This window comes from Ctenopharyngodon idella, chromosome 11 (assembly GCF_019924925.1).
Source record: "Ctenopharyngodon idella isolate HZGC_01 chromosome 11, HZGC01, whole genome shotgun sequence".
NCBI lineage: Eukaryota > Metazoa > Chordata > Actinopteri > Cypriniformes > Xenocyprididae > Ctenopharyngodon > Ctenopharyngodon idella.
This window is the reverse complement of record NC_067230.1, coordinates 1,584,955-1,610,378: the sequence shown is the minus strand read 5'-3', so window position 1 is coordinate 1,610,378 and position 25,424 is coordinate 1,584,955. Positions and strand designations below refer to the sequence as shown.

The following is a 25,424-nucleotide window of genomic DNA, read 5'->3' as shown; positions in this document are numbered from 1 at the left end:
TTCGCTTGAATATCATTTTTTTTCATTTAGTACTGCCCTTCGGACGCAACAGAAAATATTTGCATGTTTCCCGGAAGACAAATTAAATACAATTTACCTTGATCTTCAAATTCCAAATGTTTTCACCCCCCATCTATTAATGCATCATGTTTTTTTCTGGAGCATCAGTGAATGTTTGAACCTTTTTTAATAGTTGTGTTTGAGTCCCTCAGTTGTCCTCAGTGTGAAAAGACGGATCTCAAAGTCATTCAGTCACTGTTGTAAAGGGTTCAATTATGCAAAAAATGTTGGAAAACTGAAGAATCTGCAGGACCTGGAGATTTTTTCTGAAGAACAGAGCTCAGTTTAACTGCTCAGGACAAACAAGGGACTCATGAACAACCATCACAAAACAAAAAAACAGTCGTAGATCATCCAGGTAACCACACACAGTATTAAGAATCAGTGGTTCACATACTTATGAAATGGGTTATTTTAATAAATTCAGCTTTTTTTTTTGTCTTGTGGATTATTTGTAAACATCTTTTATGTAAAATATCTTACTCAGGACAGTACTAAATAAAAAATAGCATGCATTTTGTATGATCTCTCTTATTTTGTTAAAATTATTAACATTTTCACAGATTCTGCAAGTGGTTCACATACTTTTTCTTGCCACTGTATAATATACAGTATAACAATAATATATATATAACAATGATTAGTTTTCTGTCGATGAAGGTATCCAAACAGTTGTTCACCTAATAAAACACATAATATTTTAAAGCATCTGTGGTTTTTCCATGGATTCCATGGAAGTAAAATGTAAAACCGGAAATCAAGGGTACCACAGATATGACGTCATTAACTGCTGACGCAATGACACAGACCATTACACTGGTTAAAATCGTGCATCTCTCTGGATTTAAACATTGTTGGAAACATTTGGGATAATGTAAGTACATAAGTCAACAAAATATAACGTTGTTCTGGTGGTTTTTGGATATTTTAATCCAAAAATCTTACATATCGTGCCTTTAAGGTCTTCTAGCACGGAACTGTTAATGACTTAAATTTAGTTTGGTCATTTTGGGTGCCATGTCTTTTAGTGTTGTGGCTCCCAGGTTGTGGAATGCTACCTCAAGACATCGGTCAAGCATTCTCCCTTATTTCTTTTAAAAACACACTTTTTCTCTGAATATTACTCTTCAGCTCTTGGATTCAGCTCTTCAGGTCTGTGGATTGTACTTTGTTTTGGATGTTTGTTAATGGTCTGTATTCCCCTAACCTAATTTTGTAAAGCAAAATGGGCTTTGGAAAGGCACTATTAAATAAATAAAAATTATTATTATTGTTATTATTATACTAATGTTACAATGAACAGTATTGTAAATGTCATTCTGTTTATTGTTGATATAATATAGAATAAATAACTACTAATAATAATTTATTTGTCTATTCTTGTATTTAAAAATGTATTTATTATTATTATTTTATTATGTATTATTATTGTTATTAAGTCATAATTAATTCAGAAGTGCAGTGGGGTAGTTAGTCAGTACCCATGTTGTGTGTGTTGGCATTCCTTGCTATGATATATTTCAGAGTGCATGCTGCTGTTGGGTTTTTGAGCCCATATTTTGTGAAACAGGTGTAGCGTATGCCACAGTGCCTCAGAGGGTAAAATCTGACAGGTTGAATACAGAGAACTACCTGCAAACCCTCACCACTTTGCAATAGATCAACTGTTTTCTCTCTGCCTTTGTCTCAGTCTCTGCTGGTCTCTCAAACTCTCTTCTTGTGCTCAGTGTCTTTCTACAGTATATGCATTTCCTAACTGTGATTTGAGTTGCCAGTGCCAGTAATCCACATCCTCTGGGATTTAGGTTCCTCTAAAATCCCACTGAGCTATGTTCCATGTAAAGTCTCACCATCCACACACTATGGAATGCATATCCATTGTTCCAGAGCCAGTGGTAACTCTGATCTGGGAGAAAAGTGGTGCTGTGCTCAATATAAAACTAATGCACTGCACAATATGCTCTGTCCTCTATTTCTAACTTAATTTACATTCTCTCTTTCAATCAAGTGATTTCAACTAAGAAAGAATTGCTAACTGCAGCCATGCCCTGTGTATTTTGTCACAAATACATCTACAAAGAAATAAATTAGAATACAAAAAATCAAACAATTAGAAAATAAATATTTTTGCAATATTTTGATAGTTTAGTCACTTTTCAAATAAATCATGCAACAAATGACAGAACAAATGAGACTTGAATATTTTATGATACAAATGACTGACATTATTTACTTTTTTTAATATCTGCTTTACATTTACATTAACAATGTCTTCCAGAAAAAGCATAATAGAACATGGATCAGTAAATGTTCTCTGATATTTTTTATGTGCCTTTGAACTCATATAATGAATGAAACTAAGTGATGTAACAGGAAGAGATGTGATGCAACCAATTAGGAATTACATCTTTAGCACATCACCAGAAGTTCATTCCTCTTGAAAAGTAGAGCAAGAGTATGCAGGGTGTCGCCTGTGGCAAGAGAATGCATGATCTCCCAGATGATAGAAGACTGAAAGCGGGGACCATAGATTTAGGATTCAGCATGGGACGTGGAAGCAGGAAGAAACTAGTAGGATCTGAGGTCAAGGCAAAGTTAATGATCTCTAACAAAGTCCAACGCACCTTTAGACCAGGTAGGAGAGACTGCAGGGGCTTGTTCAGTCCATGCCTAAATGTCTTTAGGCAAAATTTGCCTACATACATTTCATTACATTTATGTAGTCCTCTAGATTTCACTCCCTGATTATCAGACAAAAGTTGTTCTGCTGTGTCCAAAGTCTATTGGATTGTATAATAGGCAGCTCAAGCCAGTTGAATCCACTCACAGCTGCATTTGTCTTCTGTAATGAATGTTTGCCTATTACTGCAAACAGAAAGCAGGTGCTAAACAGAGCTATTTGAAAGGGATGTCTGATCTATTGATAATGGCAGGACAGTAATTCATCAAATGAGGATTGAATGAGGAAGAACTGACTGTCTTTATGTTTTATGGCAGAGGAATTCAAATAGCGGATCACCATCTGGTTCCAGACTCTTGCCTGGTTCCAACCAGACCAGACATAATGACAACAGTAGCACCATTTTACCATTTCTACAGTTTAAAGTGAGCAACGCGTTAAAACAACAGAGCAGAACACTATGGTAATGATCTTTCGGTGCTATGTCCTCTCCGTGCGTTGCTTCTTTCTCCTGCTAAAGACACTAAAGCGCCACATTAAGAGCTGCAGATAAAACAGTTATTTTAACAGTAGTAGCAAAAACACAATGAACAGCGAAATATATTGATATTTTCGCTAAAACACTGCAGAAAATGAGAATGCAGCAAAAACAATTATTTCTATCTGTCATATATATATATATATACAACAAGTTTTTTGACTATGTTTTTTCATCTACATTTAGCAATATTAGTCAGCATGGTAAAGGGTTAGTTCACCCAAAAATGATATTTCTCTTCAAGTATCTCATATGGTTTATCTTATTTTTGTCACTTTTGACAAGTCCGTGTCCTATTCACAAGTCAGTTTCTGTTATACTCTTCTGAGTGAAATCACTGGTATTGCAATAAACATTATCTGACTAACTAAAAGCAAATGATTTAAAGCATAATAAAATAGTCATTTAGCCCCAATAACTGTGAGAAACCACTCTGAGACTTACAGTACCATCCATAACAAAGTATGCCCTCCAACCTTAAGAGCTTGTCCTTTATGATAATCTCTTACGCAGTCATTGGTTTATGTGTCTAGTTAGATTCTTGGATGGAAAGTCAAATTGTGTCCCTGACTAAAGAGATTTTCTCCCACTAATGCATCAGGCAAATATCCATCAGTTCAGTGAAATGCATTATTCTATTTGCCCTTCAGATTTTGAACTCTCCTCCTAGATCACACTGACGGGATTGTTATGCTTTGTTTTGCCAGATAAGAAATCATTAGATAAAATGAATCATCTGAAATGCATTTAGCTCCAGTTCTCATTGTTTATGCGTTTGTCAGTGTTTATTCCACTTGTCTTAGAAGTCAGAAGCATCATTTTCATTAGAGATGCAATGGTAATGTATTTAGGAAGCATTACATTATATTAATTAAATTTTTATTATTATTATATTATTTTTAATTATTATTTTAAAATATACTATTAATTTTATCATTTATTTTTTATGTGTAACAAAACAATGTATTGGATAAGAGCTTAGAACTGATGCTGAGTAGTGCTGTTGGGTGTAATGCATTATGTAATCACATTACTGTATCTGTAATGAGGTAATATAGGGGGCTACTCTTTATTTTTCAGTAATTATGTTGTAATTACTGTTCTGTCATTACTGGCATCACATATAGGCCATAATTTTGTTTTCATCAAATGATCGCACTCCTTTCATTTGGTTGAGTGTGGAACAGAGATGAGAGAATTAGCTCAAATAATTATGAAACAGACATGCACCAGAAACCCGGCAACCATTTTTGAAATACCAGCCAATGGCACGTCGAGAAGAACAGAGAGAAGCATTTTGCTAAATATATGCACTATATTGCATATTTATTATACATTTACTCAACCTGTTGTTTTCATCATTTTGATTATTAAATTAATCTGATTAATAAATTGATTATTAAATAAACTTTATTTTAGGTTTTGGTTTTCGGCTAAATGAAAATTAAATAAATTTCTCTTTCTGTGTTTCTGTAAAAATTAACTTTGATGCATCACTACTAAAAACACTAGTTTTCAGTGTGGTTCAGCGAATGTAAAAAGGAACCATAAAAAAAGAAGTGTCTTTTTTTAATGTAGGGCATGACTTCTGGTACTACAGCTATTGTATTCTTCTCAGCATTTGTCCTTTCAATGTTTTTCCTTATCCATTGATACATGTGAGCAAACCAATTTACTAAACTTAAATCAAAACTTCCCAATTCTACCAGTACAATGTAGTAGACTTTTATGCTGCCTTCACATTTTGAATTATCGTGAATACGAGTTTCCTAGTAGGAAATTGGACATGAACACCCTCTCAAGATTTATTTACTACTGGGAAACTCTGAGATAATTTTGATACCCGAGTTTTCGAGTTGGCCGTGCCATAAACCTAAAACAATGGCGGAGGGGAGAACAATTGCTGTTGCTGTGACCTTTATTAGTTTTTTTCTACAACACCTACATCGCCTTGTCTTATTGTTAAAGTAGGGCATATTTACATATATGAATAACCATTTTAAGCATATTGTATGTTTTATACACTGCAAAAATAGCCTGTATTTGACCAAAATGCCAGAATCTAGATAGCATAGTGAATGTTTATGGTTGTCAACAAATGGGACGCTAAATATCATTTTGGTTTTAATAACCTGGTGTCCTCAATGATTCCTGTTCTTTCCAACCACAAAACACTTTTGGCTCACGAATCACACATTCAGAAGTGGGAAGTATAGGAAATTTCCGATGCTACATGAAGGCAGCATTACTCTACCCTGTTGTAGTCATATATGTCACAGGTGCAACGTGATCTCATGAGAACACGTGTGTATTTTTTCGTAACGTGGTTCTACCACATGTATATTTACTTACGTTTTCATACACACAAAAATGTACAATATTGACGTATTTATAGCACTAAAACGTAAAAGTACTTACATATTAATGGCAATAAAAAAATAAATCATTTACGTATCCAAGTGTGAATGTGTATGAATTCCCATGTATTAATATTAAAATCGTGGCATTAATGTTTTAAATCTGTTGTATTCAATTGTCATATCAATACAAGTTTTTAGTCAAATTTATTTACTCATTAATATGAAATAGCATTTCTGTTCGTGACTTGTGCTGCAAACTCGTTTCAGAGGATTACATAATGTTAAACAAGACTACACTTTGAAACCTTAAAATGAATAAAATTTCTGTAATTGTTTAACCATTTTGTAATATTTAGTTGCTGTGCGACACAGAATGCGTTTTCTCCTATGCAGCGACTGACAATACAACCATAAGATACACCAAAGCACAACATAAATTCACAAATCACACCAATTTTATTTGTTAGCTTTACTCCAAATCTTTAGAATCCATATGTTTGTAAGGAACAGATCCAAATTCAGCCCTTTGTCCATCAATCTTCATCTTCATTCTCAGCACGACCACCACGGTCAAAGCCCACGCTCATTATGATTCAAATTTGAAAGTTGCGCCCTCGAGAACCTTTGCGGAATGGTTTACGGCACTGATATCAAACGATCATTGGTTCTCACCTGCTTCGTCACAGATTCAGTGGATTGACATTTGAAATGAGTGTGCACTTTCACGGAAAGAAACCGTATTCATATTTTCATGGATTAATAAGTTAAATTCTGCTCTGTACCCTATAAAAAACTATTATCGCCAGAGAGGACTGTGACTGCAACTCATCATCATTTAAACTTTTGGTACCACTTTTGACATTTTCGCAATAAATAAATTATTGCGATTACGCTTGTTTATCTGTTATTCTTTTATTTATAACAGTATAGTTTTAAGAAATGTTCATGGGTAGGTGTAGGATTAGTGGCTCAAAATATTGTTTTAATGTTATATTTTTACTAAATTTGTAATTTTCCTACAATTTTCTGTCCATTATGTTATATTCTTTTAACATTCTGTATAAAATGGGTATGTTTAGGTTCGGGGTGGGGTTTAGGGATCTTACATTTATCTACAAAACGATAAAAGGGAAATTATACATATATCTTTATGACATGAAAGATTCGTAAATATTTTATGTTTTTTCGCTGAAAATTCAAAAATTTCAATCTGTTCCCTGCGTTCCTATGTTTGCTGTCATTAGTTCCTATGGTTCTCAATTATAATCACACCTGTTTCTGTTCTTGTTAGTTAGCTCCCCATGTGCTCCTTTAGTTTCTTCAATTCATTGTTCCATGGCGTCTTTAGTCAAGTGGTTATGTTACTTTGTTCTCCTGCATGTTCTTTCATCAGATTATTCTTAAACATCTGTTAATTTTGTATTCCTCGTCCTCGTTCATGCATTATAGCCACCAAGCATGACAGACAGTATCCAATCTTTGTTGCTCTGTCTGTTTCTGTATGTGGCCATGTACAACAGATGTATCTTTAACTTTAATTGTATTCTCCCTCAATATAGGCATCAATGATTGAGTCTCATGTTCTCAAGTACAAGTAAATAATAAAATGAATGTGAGCACAACAGAGGAGTTAGCCTATTCCAATACTGCAGAGCTTCACCAGTAAAACTGCAAAACTGATACTTCTGAAATTCATGTCCTATTTAGTCATGATGGAGAAATGTTCTTTTTTATACTCTTTGTATTTGTAACTTTTTCAGTACATCTGTGCCAGTGGCAGGTGGTTGGTCACAAACAATCTGTCAGGGACCAAATAACACAGTGATGCTGGATATACCGAGGGAGTTGTGGGGGACAGATCCACAATGTCTGCAGTAGAGAATGTAGCTGAATCTCTGTGGCAGGCTGTCTCATTCTTTTCTCAGTTACTAGTGAGTTTAGATGAGCTCAGGTGGTGAATTAACTTTTTTATCTTGTGATTTGCTTCTTTTTACTTAACATATATAGTAGAGAATGACAGGTAATTATTGAGAAGAAATGGGGCAAATAAGGAAATGTTTTAGGCCTCTCAGCTCAATGTGGCAGAAGTATATGCGATAGGGACATAAGAACAATCTGAAAGTGTGTGTGGGCAGTACTGCTGGGGGAAGTTTCAGAGTGGACAGGGGACAAATATAGGTGTTTTATGATGTCACTGCATGGAAAAGGCTGTGGTCAGAAATATTAATTAGCTGATGTTGCTGATGTTGAATAATGATTGAGATAACATTGTTTGGGAGTTTAGTAGGTCTATAGGCTTGGATCTTGAAGCAAAAAGGTACAATTACATGTTTTGACTAATATCAGGTGCTAAAATCATTGTAAATTATAACCTTTATAAGAAATGTATTTTTAATGTGAGCCAGAAGAGGTGGATATTTTAATATCAGGCAACAAACATTGGCAGAGTGCGCTAAAAATTCTGGCACCCTTGGGCGGTGGCAGGGCTTCTGGCTAGTCACATTATAAATCTTATCAACTTGGCTCATGAATATTAATTAGGTGATGTAACACTGACCTAATCCTACCTGATTTGCTGAAAGGTAGTTAACCAGTACAATTACTGCTTTCACATTACTTTAGTCCTCTACTGATGGCAATATATATATATATATATATGATGAGAAAATAATCCATATTACAAAAATAAAACTGCGTCTCTCGTGCCTCCCTTCCCCTCATAGAAAATAAATAGACCCCCTAAAGCGTGCGGTGGGTTTTGTGGGGGGGTTATAGAGAATGAATGGGGAAAAGTCACATGAGAGGAGTCAATGCCTCCATCGCGCTATGATTGGATATGATAGGTTATGATTGGATATGATTGGTTTGTGTGATAAATCCCGCCTCTTGTTTTCGTGCGCATTCCGCACGTCAGTCTGAATGAACAAAATGATGGTGTCAATGGAAGACTAATGAAAAATTAAGTAAACAGCTCAGCCACTTAGATATCACTGCTTTATGTCACGTCAAAATTAAACTTGAAAAGACCTGAAAACATGATGACTGTGGGGGTTTTAGTGAGCAATCAGCTTGGTGAAATTAAAGACACATTTTCGTGTCTGTGACTGAGTGTTTACCGAGCATGACTGATGATCCGAAATAAAAAATAAAAATAAAAAATAAAACAAATATACACAAAAAAATACACAAATGAAATATATTATTTAAATTGTTACTGCCTTTAGTTATTATTTTGGAATAAATGTAAAAATGCTTAAAACACTAAATTGATGAGATTGACTTGGTTTTAATAAATAAATTTAAATAATGTAATAATTTTTTTTGTTAATTATTTGTTTATATAATTTATAGTTAAATATATTTGTAATTTTTTATTTTACTTATATATGTTTAAAAAGATTTTAATAGAGAATAGGATTATAAATAATATAATAGAACTAGAATGTATTATATATAGTGAGGGTGTGGGGTGTGGGGTATTTTTTTATTTTGTTTGTTTTGTTTTTTTTAGCTGCTAAGGTTCACTAAAATCCTTGAAGTTTCAGCTTTCAGAGAAGTTTGACAAGATGATGTATGCAGTCTGAGTAAACTTACCTAGTGTAGAAAATATACAAAGACAGAGTTCAGACACAGGAGGTGATATTTTTCCTTTCTGAAACATCAGAAAACTCTAGGTCCATCTTTCTTGCACTTTGATGTGGAAGCTTGCCACGTGAAATAAAAGTTTGATTTATTCCATTTTTTTTTTTGTGTGTGTGTGTTTTTACAGCATTGCACCGCACAAAGTCAAGTTGTCATTCATGGCCATTTAGTAATTTTTTTTCTCAAAATTAAATTACTGACTTGCACAAACAGGAACACGAGCATCTCAGTCAGTAGAGAACAGAAAGAGAAGCACACGCCTTGATCAATACTTCATTCCTGACTCCAGTAACACTGTCTCATGGATGCACTCAGCTGAGCCTGAACTGAGCAGAGATCAAAGGAATTCAATCAGTGCTGGTCAGGCCCGTGGGACGCGCCAGCTCCAGAGTCATTGCAGCAATCATTAGAAGTCTCTGGAGATCAGGTGCCCTCTGTCACCCTGAATCCTCACTGCACACTTTAAGTATCATGACCTATGAATGAAATCTACAGGACAGGACATCTCCACTGTCCGTTAAGCATGAGTGGGGCTTCACTTGTGAGCTTTGGGGAGCAAAATTTGAGCTAGAGAGATTTTAATTAAAAATATATTTTTTGTCCCTCTAAGACAGTGCAACATTTTATTTGCATTTGGTGCTTGGCGAGTGTTGATTTTGGACCCTGGGCATGTATAGCATGAAAGATGCTTGGAGACACACTTTTTAATACACAGAGTCAACAAACTAAATGTACATAGTAAGAGTATAAGCTGCTATGTGAAAATTCACATGCAAAATCCAGTAATTTTAAAAGGAATCCATGTGATCAGGAGTTATGTGTGAGGGCGAAAATGCTCCCCACTCAGATTTTGTTTGTGTTCAAGTTGGTCACGTGAATTTGCTTTGAAAGTGACTTATGTGTGAGCGTCATTAATTGCTACACTATTGACGATGGACAATGAACCTTTTTTATTTATGAAATTCTGCCAGAATTGTCATAGTGATAATAGTGATTGTCATAGTAATAACTACATTCTATGTATTCCGGGGGTAGCTATTATGCCTCTTTTACAAGATGCAATATAAGTCCCCAGAATATGTCTGTGAAGTTTCAGCACTTTATTATAGCTTGTCAAATTTGCCCCTATTTGGGTGTGAGCAAAAACACGCCATTTTTATGTGTGTCCCTTTAAATGCAAATGAGCTGCTGCATCCTGCTCGCTTTCCTGCATCCTTTCCCGCTTTAACAGCTCGTGCTTTGTTTGCTCAACAACAACAAAGCTGGAGAATCTCACGCAGCCAAAATGATGATAGTCAGTAATGGTGTTCAGCCTTACATTGTTCAAACCGGAGTCGGACACTGATGGAGAGACTCAGGAAGAAGTTACAACTTTTAGCATGCAACTGGACGTTTCTGAATGGTTAGTGGATAAATGTATGGATGGCATGGCAACAACACTCTACTACAACAACTCTTCCTTTTCTCTAAAGCAGCCCAACATGCCCTCACCCCTTTTGTTGCGTGTTCTCGGGGGCAGGGTTTATGTAAATTTTGGGGTTTTTGATGTCACTAACCTGGGAAGAAGCTCATTGTAGTCCCTACCAGCCATTTGTTGTAGTCCTTAAAAAGTGATTTCTGTAAAAGAAAATATCTCCCTTTGCATTGAACTTTGAGCGTCATAACTTTGCAGATGTTGTTTATGCTCAAACAGCAACATTACAGACTAACTAAAAGTTAAAAAATGTGAAATCATAATCAAGGACTCCTTTAATCATTAAAAAAAAAAATCAAAACATTATATTTATTTGTTATTTGTTTGCTTAAATAATGTTAAAAAAATATGAAGAAAAAAGATAAATAAAATTGCCATTTGGATTTTTTGTTTAGACTGTTTAGACTTGTACATTTAGATGTTTCTCTACTCGGCTGCTCAGAAAAGCTTTGGAAAGGTCAATCCACAATCACTCACACAGGGAATGAGTTTCATCATGTGACTGGAGGTACAGTGGGAAGGTGAGGAACCACTGCAGAACTGGGCCTAGTCTGGACCTAAGGGGATCCGATATTGACCTAGGTCTTGGTGTAAAGTCTTGATCTGGATCATGATCTGTTTATTGGTCTGTGTCTCGAAGAGTTTGGCCTTCAACTATGATCTAGATATGACAAGGGCGTGAACGAGGAGTTTTGCAGCAGGTGTTTTGATTTTCATGATTTTGCATTCATCTGAATGACAAGGTAGTCTTCATAAAGAATTTGGCTATCAAAGATAACTCCTACATCCTGGCTGTCCTGGAAGGTATTATTTGTTTGTGAGGCTAACTGGTTACGTTCTTATAATCACGATGATGTATTTAGAAGTCTGAATTGGCAGAGAGAAACTCATTTACATTCACATTTATGTTACTTGCAAACACTTCTTAAAAAAAACTACAACTTAGTCTTGCATAGCTTTGACTGAATGGCAAAAGGTCTGTTTCACACTGCAGTGTATTCTGGCCAAGAAAACACTTAGGAAGAGACAATATGACTGAGACTTAAAGAGACAAACCAAGGTTAATTTTGTGCATATGTATTGACTCTATCGATGATGAGCATTTTCTGCTCCATGAAGGAAAGCTTTCACAATATATCATCCTTGTAATAATCAATATACAAAAAAACAAAAAACAAAACACCTTGTTCAATCTTGTGGATGCTTTCACCATGTTATGAATTTTAAAACAGAGTTTTATGGAAGTTTAGGGATAATTTATGCTTTCACTTCCTAGGGATACGGGACAAGAAATGTTCCTCTTATGCAGAGTCGGCATTATCCGTAATGCTTCATAAATGTTGATTAGATGCCGTTATGATGCCAGTACTTTGCATTGTGATGGCAGCCTGCAGTATTAAATATTCGTCTTTCTCATGTCCATTACGGTAATAATCTCATATTACAAAAAGAGGATGTTTTCTGCTTATGTTCACTGAATTGCAAGCAGATTTGACTTGACGCAGCCACAATCCAGGTACACTCTAAAGAAAAATTTTAACAATAGCAGAACCCATTTTGGTGATAAATAGAACCCTTTTTATAAGGTTTCATAAAGAACCATGCTTTGAAAGTGCTATATAGGACCTTGGTGTTATAAATAACCTCTTTAATAATAGTTTATTTTCATTAATATTAGTATATTATTATCTTTATATTATTAATATTAGTGTCATTAATATTTTTATATTTTATTTATTTATTTTTGTTATCGGCCTGTTCTTATAATGTCTTGTAGCCTCTAATAGGGTTTTACTAAAAAAAAAACTAAAAAAATAACAGCATGTTGTATCAATTATGTACTTTTATTGGCATGTGAAATTGTAGCAAAAACAGTGCTTTAACAGTGCTCTGACAACAGTTATTAAATGAATACATTAATAAATGACAATTGACATTGAACATGAATAAATACATAAGGAAGTAAAACACAAATTAGAAACAGAAAATAGATGTATGCCTAATGAAGACCAAGTTCCAGTGAAATATCTTCACAATCCTCAATGATTTCTTAGGTCCATCATTTTGGTGTAATTGAGTGGCGGATTCTCTCTACTGATGATGAGGGTGTGGGATGTGACAGCATCTGAAATACATAATTGAGTTTAGAGTTACAGTCTGTCTCTTACATTATGTAAAAATAAATATGTTTATGAAGGCCAAAAGTAGCAAAAAATTGACAGTATGTGAGCCTTTTTCAATGTTAAAAGTAAAAGAGAAAAAAGTCATGGGATGGCTTTAATGCTTGTTTGTTTGTTTGTTTGTTTTTTGTTACTGGGTATGTTTAAGTAATAAGTGGGTATGCATAAGTAATAAGTAATAATAAAAAAAAAAAATCTAACATTATGGATCATGAAGTCAATAACTCTGTAACTAATAATAACTACTTACTTAGTGGAGAAGAGGAGAGAAGTATCTTTATCTGAACAGAACTGGTTACACCTACTGTACATGTTCTGTTAAACTAAAAAAAAAAAAAAAGAAACCATGCAGTTACAATTTTAAAGTTAAAATATACAGGCATTTTAAGAAAGAAGACATTTACCTGTTGAGAATGTGTTGACAGTCTGTATAGTTTGATGGTTGAGCTCCAGAAAATCAGTAATGAGGTGGCTTTGACAGTTACAGATTTGAAAAACAAAAAGGCGGGAATAAATAACCCTAAACCCAACACAACTATTACAGCATATAAAGGGTATTTCAGGCCCATATGATTCTAAATAGAACTGCTATTACTGTAAAGAACCTTTAAAGAACCACCTTTTTTTAGGGTATAGATAAAAGTCCTTTAGTTGTTTTTGCTGCCCCTCTTGAGCTGAATTGCATGTGAAATAGTTGCGTAATTTGGCTCTTGAAAGTATCTGTGTGGACATTAGTGGTTTCAAAGATTTTAATGTAGAACCTTCAGGGAACTGCTCTGGCTCTGGCTGAATATATCACTTTTTATGTGTGAAAGGAGAGAGAGCAAATGAGCAGAAAGCAGAATGAGTTTTGATAGCCTCATATGTGTTTTTAGTGTATAATATATCAATGATCATTATTGAGACCAGCACCATATTCATCTTAGAAAACAAATATGTCTACCTAAGCAGCTATGAATTGAAAGTAAACATCCTGTCATCTCTTATGTTTATATTTATCATTCAAAACTCTAATGCTCTGAATATGTTCCTGGAGCAGTCTATTGTAATTTTTGTCAATGACATCACAAACTTCATCTTACTATACATTTCTGCAGCATTTAGCTAGCCACAACAATATAACAATAGACGTCTTCAGAATAATGCAGGTGTCTGACACTGGAGAAATTGAAATTGGTGGTTGGCGATGTTATATGCATTTTGGATTCCTCTCTCCTTCAAGGCTAATGACTCACCTCCCATAAACACCTAACCGAAAAGCATTTGCTAAACATCCATCTCAAAAGTTAAGTGCTGCAAAACATTAAGGATTTTTTTGCTTAACTTAAAATTAGCAGCTTGGATACATATTTTTTCAAGTAGTTTTTAAATATATATTCCATGGGGCAGGGCTGTATACCTAGCACTCGCTCCTTACGTGATGTGTTTAAACAAACTTAAACTCTACATTATTTATAATGTAATTCACGTGACACGTTAACATGTCCCTCTTCACATGGGTCTGAGAATCTTCTGATGAGAAGACCGATGAATGGTTAAAATGATGTAGTCATGAAACAAATTATTAAAGTAATCTAATGGATTTAACAAAAGAAATCCGAGTGGATAACACACGCACACACACACACACAGACACACACACAGACACACACACACACACACACACACACACGCACACACACACACAAAAACTTTAACAACGAAATGGTTGTTTCACTAAAGAACAAAACAATCAGAGAGGTTAACAACTACGAGATGAGTCATAAGAAAAGTGATAGAAAAACATTCTTTCATTCTTTACGCCACTTCCAGATCTTTATATTTAGATGGTGAGTCAGGATTGGTTAGTTGACCTCCCTCTCCTTCAACTCTTGTCTAGAAATGGAGTCATTTTGTTAAGGAACTTTTCAAAGATGGCGTGCTTATTTCATTCCAGCAGCTAAGAACAGATTTTGAGATCCCTCAGTCTAGTTTTTTTTTTTTTTTTTTTAGGTATTTATAGGTCTGTAGTTTCATCAAAAAAGAAAAAAAAAAACATTTATCTCCTTCTTTGAACCAACCAGATGGTGGCTGGATAGATGAGCTGTTAAATATGGACCCGTCTCTTAGGGGTATGGTGTCTATACGAGAACATTCAAAGAACCGCTTCCCCATCTCTCAGTCAAATAGGAGGCAATGGAAGGAGGAACTGGGAATAGAAATATCAGATTTAGCTTGGCAGTGGGCAATAAAATTGGTGCACTCATCTTCGGTATTGTAATGATGGGTCAACAGAATGGGGATCCATTTGCAGCTTTTATTAAGAATAGTATATACACAGGTAAGGGCAGAGGCAGAGACGTAAACGGAGACAGGCAATGGTCGAGGCAGGCGGCAGACAAACGGTATCAGGAAGCAGGCAGAGATCAGGGCAGGCAGCAAACAAACACAGTCCAGTAACCAGGCAAGGATCAAGGCAGGCAGCAGAGAATCACAGGAGATAAACAGTCCAATCGGCAACAGTATAAACAATCCACAGAAAACGCTTAGAAATGATCACCGGGGCAAATCAAGACTTCGCAGTGTGTGTGTGTGTGCGTGCTGCTTAAATAGTGTGAGTGTGATGTGATGCAGGTGTGTGCGCAATCAGTCCCAGGAATGAGGGCCTATGGGAAATGTAGTCTGAATGATAGTCTCAGTATTCCGGTGAAGGCTCCCTCCGGTGGTGCGGGGGAGGAAGTGCGGGAGCCTCACTTGTGACAGGTATGTATTAGACACAGGCTTTTGCAATTTAAGGTGCCTCACAGGCTCCATCTGTCTAGGAGTAAGTTGGCTAAAATGTATCCAGGGTCAGACTTGACATGTCCCAGTTGTAGTCTGTAACCAGCAGACCTGAGTCACATGTTCTGGGAATGCCCCAGATTAACAAAATTCTGGACAAACATTTTCAGAACATTTTCATTTATATGCAACAAAGATCTCGATCCCAATCCTCTGACTTCCATCTTCGGTGTAGTGCTAGAAGAAATGCAGCTAACAACTACAAACCCGATTCCAAAAAAGTTGGGACACTGTACAAATTGTGAATAAAAAAGGAATGCAATGATGTGGAAGTTTCAAATTTCAATAGTTTATTCAGAATACAACATAGATGACATATCAAATGTTTAAACTGAGAAAATGTATAATTTTAAGGGAAAAATAAGTTGATTTTAAATTTCATGGCATCAACACATCTCAAAAAAGTTGGGACAAGGCCATGTTTACCACTGTGTGGAATCCCCTCTTCTTTTTTTTAACAGTCTGCAAACGTCTGGGGACTGAGGAGACAAGTTGCTCAAGTTTAGGAACAGGAATGTTGTCCCATTCTTGTCTAATACAGGCTTCTAGTTGCTCAACTGTCTTAGGTCTTCTTTGTGGCATCTTCCTCTTTATGATGCACCAAATGTTTTCTATGGGTGAAAGATCTGGACTGCAGGCTGGCCATTTCAGTACCTGGATCCTTCTTCTACGCAGCCATGATGTTGTAATTGATGCAGTATGTGGTCTGGCATTGTCATGTTGGAAAATGCAAGGTCTTCCCTGAAAGAGACGACGTCTGGATGGGAGCATATGTTGTTCTAGAACTTGGATATACCTTTCAGCATTGATGGTGCCTTTCCAGATGTGTAAGCTGCCCATGCCACACGCACTCATGCAACCCCATACCGTCAGAGATGCAGGCTTCTGAACTGAGCGCTGATAACAACTTGGGTTGTCCTTGTCCTCTTTAGTCCAGATGACATGGCATCCCAGTTTTCCAAAAAGAACTTCAAATTTTGATTCGTCTGACCACAGAACAGTTTTCCACTTTGCCACAGTCCATTTTAAATGAGCCTTGGCCCAGAGAAAACGCCTGCGCTTCTGAATCATGTTTAGATATAGCTTCTCTTTTGACCTATAGAGTTTTAGTCGGCAACGGCGAATGGCACGGTGGATTGTGTTCACAGACAACGTTTTCCGGAAGCATTCATGAGCCCATGTTGTGATTTCCATTACAGTAGCATTCCTGTATGTGATGCAGTGCCGTCTAAGGGCCCGAAGATCACGGGCATCCAGTATGGTTTTCCGGCCTTGACCCTTACGCACAGAGATTGTTCCAGATTCTCTGAATCTTTGGATGATATTATGCACTGTAGATGATGATAACTTCAAAATCTTTGCAATTTTTCTCTGAGAAACTCCTTTCTGATATTGCTCCACTATTTTTCGCCGCAGCATTGGGGGAATTGGTGATCCTCTGCCCATCTTGACTTCTGAGAGACACTGCCACTCTGAGAGGCTCTTTTTATACCCAATCATGTTGCCAATTGACCTAATAAGTTGCAAATTGGTCCTCCAGCTGTTCCTTATATGTACATTTAACTTTTCCGGCCTCTTATTGCTACCTGTCCCAACTTTTTTAGAATGTGTAGCTCTCATGAAATCCAAAATGAGCCAATATTTGGCATGACATTTCAAAATGTCTCACTTTCAACATTTGAAATGTTATCTATATTCTATTGTGAATAAAATATAAGTTTATGAGATTTGTAAATTATTGTATTCCTTTTCGGGTTTGTAATAGCCTTCTCCACATTATTGGCTAGACGCCTGATTCTTCTCAGTTGGAAAAAGGCATTGCCACCATCTCACAAACGCTGGGTGACAGAAGTACTGTTGTATCTCAAACTTGAGCGCCTTGAATATACTATCCAAGGCTCCTCTGGAAAGTTTTATGGGGTCTGGCAGCCCTTTTTATCTTAGGCCCCGTTTACACTGGTGTGTTTTCATTTTAAAACGCATACGTTTTGCTACGGTTGCGCCTGTCGTTTACACTACGCCGACGTTTTGAAAACGCTGTTTTCATTTGAAAACGCCAGGGCTGCATTTCAGTGTAAACGGACCAAAACAGAGACTCAGCGTATCCTTGACGACCGTATAAACAATAACATTGAGACTGAACTGCAGTCTTTGCTGGCTTTGTTGTCATTTTTAGCAGCCATTGTGCAGTTAAACTCTGCATTTTTTTAATGCATACATGCGCAAGAGTCAACTGTTTACACATGTATGCGCATGCCCAGTGTGCATGAATGGTCATGTGACATGTCTGGGAATGCCAATGTAGACGAGGATCGTTTTTATTTTAAAACGCTGTTTTAAAACGAAAACACACTAGTGTAAACGGAGCCTTTTCACCGGCTAGTATAGTATAATTATGATTCCCTTTTTACACGAGGAGTGGCGAATGATTGACGATGAATGACCAATGAAAAAAAACTGAGAGTTATGATAGAGGAAAGTGAAAGTAGAGAGAAATACGGCAACGAAAATAAAACAAAATATACACCAACACGGTCTTTCTGCCAAAGCTGCTAAGGAAATTTTGTTGGTTATGCTAGTTAAAGGGTTAGTTCACCCAAAAATGAAAATTCTGTCATCAATTACTCACCCTCATGTCGTTCCACACCCGTAAGACCTTTGTTCATCTTCGGAACAAATTAAGATATTTTTGATAAAATCCGATGGCTCAGTGAGGCCTGCATTGCCAGCAAGGCAATTAACACTTTCAGTGCCCAGAAAGCTACTAAAGACGTATTTAAAACAGTTCATGTGACTACAGTGGTTCAATCTTAATGTTTTGAAGCAACGAGAATACTTTTTGTGTGCCAAAAAAAAAATAAATAAAAAAATAACAACTTTATTCAACAATATCTAGTGATGGGCGATTTCAAAACACTGCTTCATGAAGCTTCAAGGCTTTACCAATCTTTTGTTTCGAATCAGTGATTCGGAGCAGGTATCAAACTGCCAAAATCATGCCCCCCTTTGGTGAACCATTGAAATTTCGAAATGACGTAACTAAGCCTTGTTTACTGAAATCACGTGACTTTGAAGCGAGTATTCTCGTCGCTTCATAACATTAAGGTTGAACGACTCTAGTCACATGAACTGCTTTAAAGACGTCTTTAGCTTTCTGGGCATTGAAAGTGTTAATTGTCTTGCTGGCAATGCAGGCCTCACTGAGCCATCGGATTTCATCAAATATATCTTAATTTGTGTTCTGAAGATGAACGAAGGTCTTACAGGTGTGGAACGACATGAGGGTGAGTAATTAATGACAGAATTTTCATTTTTAGGTGAACTAACCCTTTAAGATTCTTATATGGACAGCAACACACTGGCGTTAAAAACACAACATATACTGGTGAAGATCAATGCTTGTATTTTCCGAAGGGATCACTCAGTTCCAACAGTAGTGAATCTTTCACTGAGAAAAGCTGCCTCCTGCTCCATACATGCTGTGAGGCTATAGTGTTGCATGCTTTATTCATACAGTACATGGCAGAATGTTCTTAAAACATACTTTTCAGATGTACGTGACATGGCAGCAGTGAAATGTTTTCTGACAGAATAAGACAGCTAGCTGTATGGTTCCTCCCAAGAGAGCATCCTGAAACCTAAGCTCTTTGAAACAATAATATGCTATAATTTATTTATGATATATACAGTTCTCTCCAAAAGTTTAGAAATGCCCTAGGCAAACTGGGGTTTTGGACAATACCTGCATAAATCTTTAGCATATTTTGTGATGAAAACATAAAAATAATGCATTCAGAATACAGAAAACCTTAAGCCTACTCTGGCTTGCTGGTCTTAGCTATAGTCCACTGGCAAGTTTAGCCTAGCTGGGAGAATATATTATAGCTTTCTTTATTCTGGGGAACACAAAAGAAGATATTTTGAAGAATGTTTTAGTCTATACAATTGAAATCAATGGAGCCCAAAACAACACTGAACCCGACTTTATGTATGGTCAAAAAAGAAAACAGATTCTCATCATTACCAGAAAGACATTAAACAACTGTATGGGGTTTCTTCTGCATGCATATATGCACACACTGCACCGGATGTCATAAAATGTGAGTGTTTCTGATGATGATAATGCTGATGACTCTCAAGCCCCTGGCGACTTAACGCAACAGCTGCAGGGACTTGGAGTGAGTTGATTTGGATCCCATCAATTCAGCTGCATGTGCAGAGACTGCATTAGACACTACAGTGATTTATCCTCATCATCTAGAGACAGGTGCTTTGGTTTCTGTGCTTCAATCATAAAGCAATTGTATGTGTACGTTATGTGGATTAAATTGGTACATGTGAGAGTTGTGGGTAATTTCATTGAATCAGTGTACTTTGATTATATAATTCCTTTGTGTAACTGGCATAATAAAACATTTTTCAGAAGCTTTGATCAGGGTAAAATAATTTGAAAGGCTATTTTGTAACACCAGTTTTATTTCATGATGACTCCATCTGCACTAACTGTAATAGTATTTTTTGCATTTGGAGGCAAATCTTACTATTATTTTTCTATTATTAATCTTACTATTATTTTTAGTTTAGTCACTGACACAACTTACCATGCCAAATCATGTTTTAGCCAAATAATTTATCATTCTCTATATATGTTTTCATCATACATCTCGCAGTATTCCTGTTCCCAGTATACCCTCTAAACTCTTCATGGAGGTCTTTCTGGACTTGGATCTGATCTTTGGTTCAATAAACCTTGTTGAAATGCATTGCATCATCTATTGCAGTGATTTCAGAACATTTTCTCCAGTTGTATTGAGAAACTTGGAAACAGGTTCTTCATGACTCAGAACATCCATGGATAGTCTTTCTTTGATGTCACTGCAGTCTGGACTAAGGAGGGCCGCCACATTAACTTGTCGGACAGGTCAAGGAATAAACGTTGGCCTTTTGAATCAGATTGTCGGTCCCAAGATGAGTCAATCCTGAGATGCACATCCTGAGAGTGTGCAATGATCTGTGTTTAACAGTACATAAGTTGGTGAAGAGCTGGGAGCAGTTTTTTCTGTATGGCATTAAAAACTGCTGGTGTAGCACTGTCTGTCAAGACCATGCTAGAAAGAGGAAATTTATTATGGCCTTTGGTTTACAGTACAAAATCAATAGCGCAACTAGCAATATTGTGGAAGGACATGCAGAACTGTGGCCAAGAATACAAGATGGCAGGAAATGTGCTGTTATTTCATGTGAGTGGCATACTGACGAGGAAGGAGGGAAGTTAAAGAAGAGTGAAGCTGAAAGGATGTATACTCTGATAAAGAAAGGAAAGCAGTGATTCTGCTTCTGACCTTAATAAAGACTTAATTTTTTAGGATAAATTGCCATTTAATGTATAACTTTGGACCTTGGTTACCCAGAATAAAATGTTATTGCTCAGAGGATTCTCTTTTTAACTTCATAACCACATAACCACTTGATCAACGAAAAATAGGTGTCATTTTAAAGCTTGGAAGTTTGGCTTTCCAGTAAGTATAATGAATATGACTAACTCTTAACAACTGCTTTTAAATTTGCTATAATATAAGAGGAGAACCATTTTTATAGCATGAAAAATGACTGTTTACTTGAAATGTGGTCAGTAAAAGCATCATAAATAACTGACAGTCTTTTGTTATATATCGTTGAAAAGGTCTCAACTAGCAGAATACAAAAAAGCATACTTGTTTCAGTTTGTGACCAAACTATACAAAGTATTTGTATGAAAAAATCGCTGCCGATGCACATAACAGCAGTACACAGATGACGCTTTTGCGTTACGTTTTGCTATATAACTTCGCGAAACATCAGTAAACCATAGTAATCACACGTCTTTATTTAGAGCAGGTTGTCTCGATTCAAACACGACATAATATGTCAAGGAGATCTTGAGAAAATCCTTACGGAGTGAAAAGACATGCTTATATGCTGAAAAGACATGCTTACTTCCGCGATCCGACGCGTCGCGATCATGACGCAGCGTCATTTGAAAGTTCAATCAATGGAAACTGGATCTCTGGTGAGGTGTGTGGGTATGGTGGGTGGGACGATGTGTAGAGAGCAATCGGACACTCTCTTACAGCTGGAGTGCACTTGGATTGGGCTGATCGTAATTATATTTATTATATATTATATTTATGTAATTATAAATATGTTTATGCTTTATTGTGGCGTTTACACATGTAAGTAGTTCTTATGTTCAGTAAAACACTCAGATCTCTTGTTTGGAGAGGTTTTTTTTTTTTTTTGGACTTTTGATAAAAAGACTACCTTGTTTCCAAATGCTGTAACTTTTGATTGCCTTGAGATATCAACACAAAATTTGGCTCAGATGTAGTTGACATGATTGCGCACAAGCACAAACCTGATTTTAAGAGCTTCTATATATGCTTTCTAATAGTCATCATGTCAATTTTCAATAATAACAAAATAAATCAATAAATCGCATCACTTTTTCTGAAGTTTTCTCAGCAGTGATATAACAGAAGAACCTCCAAAGATGATCAAAATCTATTTTTTTCAAAATTTGAAAGGTTTTCTATCAAATGAGACCATGCACTTGTTTATATCATTACTTTTAAGTATGCCACTTAGATGTGAAATCATTAAAAAATGCATTCAGGGTATGAGTGGTTAAGGCCTAATAATTTGATGACCATATTGTCTTTCTATTGCTTGTTCTGTTTTCAGAATCGCTTCCACTTGCAGATGACAACTCGTATTCCTCCATCAAAACTGGTGGAGCTGCTTCTAGATGTTCTGCAGCGCAGTGGCTGGGAAGATAGTATGGCAGTGCTTTGCCAAGGCTGGGAGGACGCTGGTCTTCTGGATCTCCTGGAACTCCAAAGCCGCTCTGGCTGGGGACCCTTACACTGGCACCTTCGATCTGCTCTGAACCTCTCCCACAGCATACCTCACATGGCTAACATTTCTGACTTCCTCTCTGAGCACTTTAATCAGGACCATCCTCCACCTGCCTCTGTCCTGCTTTTTGGGGCTGACCCAGAGTGTGCCTCTTCTGTTCTGCGCAGTGCGCATGACCTGGGGTTGACATTGCCCACTGTACATTGGATTATGGGACATCCTCTAAGTCCAGACGCCCTTCATTCTATTGGCCTGCCTTTAGGACTCCTGGCCTATGGAGAGGTTGACCGCAAACCACTGGACTTCTACATTCATGATGCCCTGCAGTTAGTCAACCGAGCTGTTACTGCAGCAACGGTCGTACGACCCGATCTAGCCCTCATCCAAAATATGGTAAACTGTTTTGACAAACCCAACAAACACGAGCTGCCCTCATCAGGACAGTACATTGCCAGGTAAATCCATATTCTCTCAGTTTATCAGTCAGTTTGTTGTTACCTGCTAAAAAGGTTTGTTGTTTTTTGAGTGCAATTCCCCAAAATACTTCTTAAGTAACTAGAAACCAGTGGCATTGTTTTAAAAAGTGGGTGGAACAGAAATGTGTGTGATAGTGGTGGTGGTGAGGGTATTGTAATTGTATTATAACAATAATAAATGCACAAAATGTATTGACATAGACCTCATGTTTGATATGATAGTTTCATCCTTACATCTACTATAATACAATATATTGTTAGTCTCAAGAGTATTTACATTAGTCAATAAATACGTGGATCCACAAGAATTATTAGTTTGTCCTGATGGACTAGTGGTAAAACTCGTATCTTTTTTTTTTTAAACCAAATATGTTCATCAGTGATTGTATATCAAGAGCAGGGACACGTTCACATGTTCACATTCAACGAATAGAGAGTCTGCTCAACAGCGTTAAGCGATAGATTGAAGCGCTCGTGTGAAGACTGCTAGTGTGCACGAGCACCAAGAGAACACTGTTGTGATAACAGCGGCAACGAACACTCAACATGATTTCAAAAACAACACATCCCAGCGCCGGATTGCCTATTATTTAACAAAATGAACAAATTGCTAATCAACTAGAGATGTTTCTTTTGTATTACATACAGTACATCCGTGCCGAGAGATGTTTCAAAAAGTGGTGGGGACATGTCCCACCCTTCCCACCCGCAAATTACGCCTATGCTAGCAACAAATCATCACAGTTAAGTTCCAAATGTTCCAAAAAATATTCCAAAAATATTCCACTAACTCTACACACTATGAACCATGCCATATGTGTGTATGAATTCATTTCAAATAATACACTTAACATTTGATGCATTTGTCATTTTCCATTTGAAGGAAAATGGCATTTCAAATGCACCTGATATGCTGTAGTTCACTACATAGACAAATCTGAGACCGTTGAGTTTATAAAGTATTCAACTTTATGTACTTTACTCCAAAGTATCCATAAAGTATCCAAATTTGTTGTTTCAGTTGAAGACGTCTTGGTACTCATCCTGGTACTCAAAGAACACTTCTCGCACTGTGTATACAAAATGGTGTAAAGTAGTGCAGAAGTGTGTGAAATGGGATACACCTTTGCTGTTTTGCTGGCGAACAGCATGGCTAGGCTAGTCCACCACCTACCGTAGGCTAGCATCAAAGTAGCACCAGCTTGGACCACAATATAAATTAATCTATTTATTTACTTGGGAAAATTTGCCATACCTCTTGTAAGTGCAGTGTTACATACTTTATTCATACATTGCAGAATGTTTTTTGAAACATGCTTGTCAAATGTACAGTACGTCAACAGCCACAGCGAATGCACCCTGACAAAAAAGACAACAAGCTGTTCATTTTCTTCCAAAAGAGGACTCTGAACCCCAAGATAAAAAATGAACAATATTTTGTGAAATAGTATGTTCCAATAGACAGTTTAGCTGTTGTATTGATATATAACCAGGGTGTACGCATCAATGTACAGCACAGCCTTATTGCAGGCAGGCTTCTTTTTTTTTTTTTTTTTTATAAGTTAAAGTGAGTAAGTTATAAACAGCATGTCAAAGCAAGTACTATATTAAATTTTTGCAATACCTGCAAACACTTGTGCATGATGTCACAATTGTGGGCAGGGTCCCACCACGTTTGCATGGGTGGCCCAAGATTTGTGGTACGTCACTGGGTGTACAGACACCTATTTATGTGCTAAATTAACTGCTTTTTTAAAAATAGATTGTAATTTCATACATAAATAATTGGATTGACAAATTTGACAAAGTCATCAATAATTGATAGACAAGGATAAAACTGCCACATTCACTTTATTATATGTAACATATTTTTAGAGACTAAACGGCTTTGATGTTTTATTCTCAACACTCATCAGTAGAACATCCTACCATCTGGATGAGATGTCCCAGACAGCTAGTGTCATGCTTAAGGACAGGCGCACGGCCACTTTCTCTTGCTGCGGCAAATTACTGGTGTTTGCCCAGACACTCAGCAGGAATGCAGACATGCTTTAGAGCTTTAAGCTTTATTTATGACTTCCCCTCAGTTGCCTTTCCCTGAGGAGGGATCACTCTTATCAAAAGCTCTGGCACACGCCTACCATGCAGGCCCGTCATTTTGTGTGGATCATGCCAGCACTCTGCCACACACCACTATATCTCTCACAACAAACAGAAGTGAAATGTGGCTGTGTGGGAAGCCTGGTCCTCTCATCACAACAGGATAAGGCTGAAAATCTGCCAACCGGACCCAAACATAC

The 25,424-nt window shown here is 36.7% G+C and overlaps 1 protein-coding gene across 1 annotated transcript in view; it reads left to right on the top strand.

The window, feature by feature from the left end:
- The window catches only part of LOC127522704 (glutamate receptor ionotropic, NMDA 3B-like), a 75,529-nt gene that overhangs the window by 47,179 nt on the left and 2,926 nt on the right, over positions 1-25,424 (top strand). Inside the window, exon 2 of the mRNA XM_051912954.1 lies at positions 22,475-23,103. Within this exon, the coding sequence (XP_051768914.1) occupies positions 22,475-23,103 (629 nt within the window). The remainder of the gene's footprint in view (positions 1-22,474; positions 23,104-25,424) is intronic.